Raw genomic sequence first — 7,788 nt, forward strand, 5'->3', positions numbered from 1 at the left:
CTGAATACTTACTGTTAATTTTCTTTTAGTGTCTTTACTTGATTATAGAGATTCATTAAATGAAACAATAACATCCACATAATAAAAATTATTTTATCGTGATAATAAAAAAAAACCAAAACCAACCAATTTTGAATCAAGAAACAAATTGAATATTCCATTTCCAAAAGAACGAGAATAACCGAATTTGTCCAATGCGGAAATGGAAATCAAAGTCAATCTAAAAGACGGTACAACAAATGTTTCATAAATATCCAAATATATTCTAGTATTTAATAATAATATAAATTGCCTCAACTTCAATTTTGTTATCGTCGTCAACGTAGATGAATCTTTCAGCATCAATGATTGAATACATTATTAAAATATTTATATGATATTCCTTAAAATTTTCAAAATAAATAATATTTAAAAAAAACTAAATACACAAGTGTTGTATATTATGTATAATATAAAATTTCATTATCTCAAACATTGGACTACATGTTTTTGATAAAGTAATTAATATACAAACTTCTACAAATAATTTTCGTTCTTATTATATCTTTAAATATTATAATTGGAAAATAATTGTCTATATTAAGATAACGGTCGATATGTAATGATTGTACTACAGTAAGATTTAATATTTAAGTTGCATTGATAATTATAATTTTTGGCAAAGAGATTGAATTTCAGTTCTACGATATATATGTACACATATATATCTTTCCTTTTCAATTTTAGAAACCTAAATTTTAGTGAGAATAAAAAGTTTTGAGTAAGTCTCTTGTGAGATGGTCTCACGAATTTTTATCTTCAGAATAAAAAATAATACTCTTAGCATAAAAAGTAATATTTTTTATGGATGACTCAAATAACATATCTGTAGTCATAAAATACGACCCGTGAGATCGTCTCACACAAGGTTTTTGTCAAAAGTTTTTGAATACAAGTCTATACTAGGATTTCGGAATTTTGTTGAATTAGTGAATGAAAATATGTTTGTTAAAATTAAAATCTTCATGGACACTTGAATATAATTTTTACGATGCATGTACACACAAGTAAACAACAGTTCAAATATTTAGGTATTAATTTTTTTTTGTCTGAATTTAGAAAGCAACAAAAATCTTATTCGTAAATATATTTTGAGAAAAATTCAGAATTAATCACATATATCCTTATTTCCTTGTTCCAAACTCAGCTTCAATTACATGACTTAGTCCATCATCTTAAAGCACCAACATCATACGAAGGATTCAGGATCCGGTGGAAGAGGCACTTCGATAGATCCTTCGAGCATATGCAAAACTCTCTTCATGTTAGGCCTCAATGACGGATCTTCTTGAATGCACCAAATGGCGACCAACACGAATTTCTTGAACCGTTTGATATCGTTTGTGGCTTCCTCGTCATTGGCAACTAGCGAGTGCAGTGTACCGTCTTTGTAACAATCATAAGCCCAATCAGACAGAATCTCCTCGTTCTGATTCGTAATGCTTGTTTCGAAATTCTTTCTGCAGCAAATGAGCTCCAGCAACAAGATACCGAAGCTGTACACGTCGACTTTTACTGTGATAGGCATGTTTCTGAACCATTCAGGAGCTACATATCCTTTGGTTCCACGGATCATGGTAGTTGTTCGGGTCTGATCATCCTTTAGAAGTTTTGCAAGCCCAAAATCCGAGATTTTTGCCACGAAGGATTCGTCCAAGAGAACATTTTGAGGCTTGATGTCGCAGTGTATGATTTGAGTGCTGCACTCTTCATGCAAATAGCAGAGTCCCCTCGCGGTTCCAATTGCAATCTGTACTCTTTGGTACCAATTTGGCCTTGAGTTCTGGAAAAGAAAGCTTGCTATCGAGCCATTACTCATGTATTGGTAAACGAGAAGCCTGTTTTCAACTTCATCACAGTATCCTAGTAATTGCACCAGATTTTTGTGGTTAGTTCTGCTGATTGAGTTCAATTCAGTTTTCAGTTCTTGTTCAGAATCTTTGGCTATCTTATTCAGCTTTTTCACAGCAATTAAACAATCATTTTCGTTCATCAGAGTCCCTTTATACACAGTTGAGCAAGCCCCGCTACCAAGTTCTTCCTTGAATCCATTTGTTGCCTCTTGTAATTCTTTGAAAGTGAAACTTCTTATGTTGGCCGAGTACGGATGATAGAATCTTTGATTCTCGTCGTTTTAAATGAAAACCAAACAACAAGAAAGCAACGAGTAGGAGTAAGTTGACAAATACCGAACTTCCCAACAGAACAGATCCTGTGATAATGAGAGTGGATCTTTTGCTCTTGTTCGGAATATTAGCTGGAGGGGCTAATGTGGCATTACGTTTCCTTACTTTTATCAATGCTTTCGCCCCGACGCTCGAGTCAAGTCTTCCATTCGAAAGAGGGTACTTTTTCTTCCAACATCTATTGCCTCTAAAGATAGCAGCGTCACATAAACAATCATCGAGACAATCCTGTCGACACCAATCTTCTTGGACTTGTTGATATGACATGTAATCACCACCAGGGAAATCGGTGTTAGACATGTCGACGAAGTTGAAAAGTGATGCATCTTGTGATTCTTGATCACAAATCTGTGAGACGAAATCTTGCTTGCAACCACTCATAATGTCACTTGGATTGATAGGAGAGTAACCTGTGGGACAGAAACAATAAGGCCTCTGATCAGTTCCAAGGGAGCATATGCTGTTGTAGCCACACGCACCCCATACCGAATTGAGTGGTATGCTGAGACATATATTCTCTGGTAAGAAGTGCAAAACGGACCAACTCATCGTCCTTCCAACTGTTGAATTACCAAACTTGGGATATACATAATGCCTGAGAACCCCGTCATAATCCAATATCATTCTCTGGTAATATAGGGCGGTTGAAGCGCCATTTGAAGACAGAAAATCAAGTATTGTTCCATTCTCTGCTGTAAGGAAGATGTAGCCAGATTGGTTAAAGATCACTTGGAATCCACTGCCAACAGTATTTGATGTCCAATACGCACCGATGCTGTCGTCCATGGGGAAGTTTCTGTTGTAAGACACAAGATTCCCATCACCTTGCATCGCAAAGATGAATCTCCCACTGGAGTAATTCGTCTCCGAAAAGCTTGAAACCAATCTACCCCCCTCATTCAATATCTGGGCCGGTAAAATCGTATCAGTTGGATCATTAAAACTTTGCCACAAGAGAGCTGATTTATTGCCCACCAGTACAAAGTTACCGCTGTCAAGCATGGCGCCATATGCGACAGCCGAGCCCGCCAGATTAGGAGTCCAAATTGGCTGGCCCCTCGGATCATCAAGTTCAGATCTCCCATCTGTAAAAATCTGAAACTTAGATCCTTCCACAGCTGGATTATCTCGATTTGCAGACCAAATTATAGTCTTTTCGGGTATACTGTCGAACCAGATGGCTAGCAAGTAGCCTCCACCAGGCACGATCTGTCGGAATCCAAAAGCAAAATCACCAGATGGTGATGGCCAAGCTGAATTCTTATTGTTCGCAATGAGAGATGAACCCAAAGAAACGTTGCGATAGGGCTGCGCTGTGGCTAATATTGGAAGCAAAAGAACCAACATGAAATGTAACATTTTACAGAAATGAACAGCGTAAGCCATTGGAGCAAGGGAAGACAATGGACTCACTTGGAACAATGAAAGGAGAATATTACAGCACTATATATTAATTGAAGGGTTGAAGCTAACTAACTACGACATACGATCTCAAATACGGCGTCCAGCCCTATTATACTGGAATTGTGACATATTTTAAAAAAAATATGTCTTTTGTGAGACGATCTCTTGTGAGACGGTCTTACGAATCTTTATTTATGAGACGTCAACCATACCGATATTCACAATAAAAAGTAATACTCTTATAATAAAAAGTAATACTTTTTTTATGGATGACCTAAATAAGAGATATGTCTCACAAAATACGATATGTGAGACAAGTTTTGTCAAATATCTATGAGACACAAAAAAATGTTTACGTGACGTTGGATGAAGCTAATGTAGTATCGAAAATTATATATATCATGTCAATAATTAAATCAAAATAGTCGAAAATTAAAATTAACTTACTAAACTCAAACTCCAAGACTCTTAAAACTCAAGAGACTTGGTCCTGGTCCCACTTGTAAAACTTGAGATAAAGTTTTAGATGTGGTCGAACATTCCTAGCCCACAGATTTGAAATATAAATGTTTTTGACGACTTTTTTTGCAGGTTACAAAAATCATTCCACAAGTATTAATTTCTGATATGTAAAGAACGTGGAAGACGGGGCAGTAGGAGCCAGGTCAACCGTCAACACATTATCGTTTACTTACAAAACCAATTTTTCAATTTTTTCATACAGTCTCACACGTCTTTTATGTATGAAAACGAGTCCAAACTAATCATATTTATAATAAAAAATAATATTTTTTTTATAAGTGACTCAAATAGAATATTTGTCTAACGAAATTGACTCATGAAACTGTGTTAAGAATATTATCTCACACATGTTTCTATTCGAAACGTATAAATTAAAAGAGTAGGTTTTTTGTGAGACGGTCTCACGAATCTTTATCTGTGAGAAAGGTCAACTCTACCGATATTAACAATAAAAAATAATACTCTTAGTATAAAAAGTAATATATTTTCATGAATGACCCAAATAAGATATTTGTGTCACAAAATACAACATGTGAAACTGTACACAAGTTTTTGTCATATTAAAAACTTGAGAATTTTATATTATTTCAAATACTTAATTTTTAGTTATTTCTAATCAACGTCTTTGCGATCCTCACTAACTCAAGAATTTTTTAGAGTAAGCAAATTAAGGACCAAAACTGCATCGTAAATTAACATTCACTTAACAAAGCTAAAGGAGGAAAAAAGATTTTAATGATTCTTCTATGATGTTTGATTTGGACGAAAAAAAAAGTTTTTCCGGCTGAAAACGAGCTCGATTAACAAAACTCATCGGAGTCATGGGCTAGAATTTTAAACTCTAGAATTTTTTAATATTTTAAATTGATATACTCGGACTAATATCATATTATTCTAAAATTATACAAAATTTACCTATAAATTTTTTCAAAAAAAATTGAGCCACCCAGGCTAAAGCCCGGGCAGGAGCCCACGTAGCTCCGCCCCTGCCTGTAGTGTTGTGAATTTCATCGTTTAAGGCTCCAATATAGTGTTTTTCCATTTTTAGCAACACAAAAAAAGTTTTAATTTTACGTGTTCGCTTATTTCTCAAGTCTTGTTGTTTTGTTTTATTCTGTCAATTATGCAATTTTTTTAACAAAATATTTTTTAAAGTTGCGTATCGTATTTTCATCTCATATATGGACACAGTATCGGATACGTAAACAATGTTCGGTATCACATCATTATTTTTCAATACCATGCATCATTTCTCTCATACCACATCAGCATTCCGATGAAAAATTGCTAAAAATGAGAGAGAAAAAATGCAAGTTAATTTATTAAAATTGATAATTAACTGATAACAAGACCAAAATGAAAAATATGCAAGTTACATAAGGGTTTCATCGGTCGGGTGGGGTCGGGTCGCTTCGGTCCAGTTTTCGATTTTCTATTTTTATTTTAGAAATATATAATCCGATATCCGAACAATTTTCTTTCGAATCGATTCGGTTTGTTTTTCTAACAAAAATGTTAATATGTTATCTTTTTACTTGATTTCATAGTAAACATTTAAATATAAAGTTCATTAATGAATTAAATAAATAACAATCAACTAAAAATTATTCGAAATGATCATATATTCACTAAATATCATCTCGGAAAATATATAAGATAAATAAAATTATTAATTTAATGAAATTTCGGTTTTTTCGATCGGTTCAGTCTTGACATATATAAACCAAAACCGAACCAAATAAACTTCGGTTTTAACATGTATATCTGAATTACAAAATTTGATTTTCAATTCATTGTTAGGTTTTTTCGATTTGGATTCATGATTTTTTCGATTTTATCGGAAATTTGAACACCCATAAAGTCACTGTATCAAAAATGTTGTTCTTCCCAACCTATTACTACAACAAGATTATTCAATACTACACTCAGAGTCTGAAGTATTTCTCCTCATGTGGTCAAATGTTAGCATTTAAATCATCAAATATAGGTCAACTTCGATTAAAATGTGAGGGACTCGCATGAGCTAATAGTATTAGAATATAAAGAGAAAAACTCTCGATGTAACATAGACTAATCCCTACAATACTCACGTAAACAATTAACTCAAACCATTTGTTAACACCAATAAGAACTTTCAAGAAATCGTGATGCCATATATACATGGGCTTGTGATCTCCCATATATCAAATTAACACAACTAACTTAAGATTTTAAATCCAAAAAAATGAAGGAAAAAACCCATATATTAAATTGAGAGTATTCCCTTATATTGATTTATAAGGAGCCCAATTATAATTATAAAAAATTAATATTAATTTAGCTAAATTATTTTCTTTATAATTGCATGCATTTTAGTACCAATTATCAGAATACAATTTGGCAAGAACTTTTGCATGCGAGAACGAAAATAGATATGGAAAATGAGGCACTTGATAAAATCCACACGCAAACATTAAACTACTTGGAATTTGAATACAATAATCAAAGCTTGGAAAATTTTAATCCATCGATTCGGTTCTTTGATTTGGTCGTATCAATAATTTCGACATTAATATTATATCATGTGGTCCCGACAAATTAAAAATGAGTTAACAATATTTAAGTCCAGACATAAATTATAATCATGTATCTTTGTAAGAAATATTTAGTTTTAACTGATCTGACATGCTTTTTATTTCAATTATTTTAACTTAAAAATCCAAAAAGTATATTACATATACCCCATTTATGTTGATTGATAATCAATTTAAGTTACTTAGTACCTGAAATACATATATTTGTATATTATTTTTAACAATATATATCTTGACCAAAAAATTGTTAAACATTTCGTACATAAAAATTATAATTATAAACCTTATTTGATTCAGTTGGTACTTAAAATTTATATATTTGTGCTATAATATCAAAGATATGTACATATATTTATTGTTTTAGTTTTCGTGTATTATATATGACATAAATAATATAACAAATTAAAATTTATCATACCCAAAACTCACAAATTCAAGAATATGTACTTATTTGAGCCAAAAAATACCATGAAGCTGAAATGATAAAATCCGAGGACTGAATCATAAGTTATATTTGACGTCAAGAACCGGATCTCAAGTCCCCCTTAAAAAAAATGGATCGGTCACAAAACAATCCAAAAAATTGGAAAAAAAAATTTATATGAGTAAGATTCACGTAACACAAAATCAACTTGCCTTCTTTGCTTGACTCCAAAACATTTTGGTCAGCATGTTTACATATCCATGTTGTGTATTATTAAAAGAAAAATACCTTAAAGTTATTCGTCTTCTTTCTATGCTACTCTTGCTTGAAATATCTAACATGTAAACTTGAAAAGTCTTTCGATCGGTCTAGACAATCCTGGATCCATGGACAACATATGGTTGTCTGTGGTGCAATGACGACGCCGGGTTTCCACCAGAAAAACGATGAAGTCTCGGCGTCTCTCATTGCACCACAAACAATCATGTTGCTTGTAGTAAATGTGTTCTTTTAACTATATTCTTGAAATTGAAGTGGAGCTAGTTGGGTTTAAATAGGTCCGAGATGTTAACTTTTTTTTTTTTTTTTGCGAAATGACGTAGATTCTTTTTTTCCAGTAATGAGATGATAGAGATTCCGT

At 32.7% G+C, this 7,788-nt stretch overlaps 1 protein-coding gene across 1 annotated transcript; it reads right to left on the reverse strand.

The window, feature by feature from the left end:
- Nucleotides 1-1,113: 1,113 nt before the first annotated feature.
- On the reverse strand, nt 1,114-3,696 carry LOC142555243 (G-type lectin S-receptor-like serine/threonine-protein kinase LECRK3). Its single transcript, XM_075666014.1, is given in 2 exon segments — nt 1,114-2,149; nt 2,151-3,696. Coding segments are annotated over 2 exon segments (2,382 nt in total). The 5' UTR covers nt 3,612-3,696; the 3' UTR covers nt 1,114-1,228.
- Between the last annotated feature and the right edge of the window lie 4,092 nt (nt 3,697-7,788).

This window comes from Primulina tabacum, chromosome 9 (assembly GCF_025594145.1).
Source record: "Primulina tabacum isolate GXHZ01 chromosome 9, ASM2559414v2, whole genome shotgun sequence".
Classification (NCBI taxonomy): domain Eukaryota; kingdom Viridiplantae; phylum Streptophyta; class Magnoliopsida; order Lamiales; family Gesneriaceae; genus Primulina; species Primulina tabacum.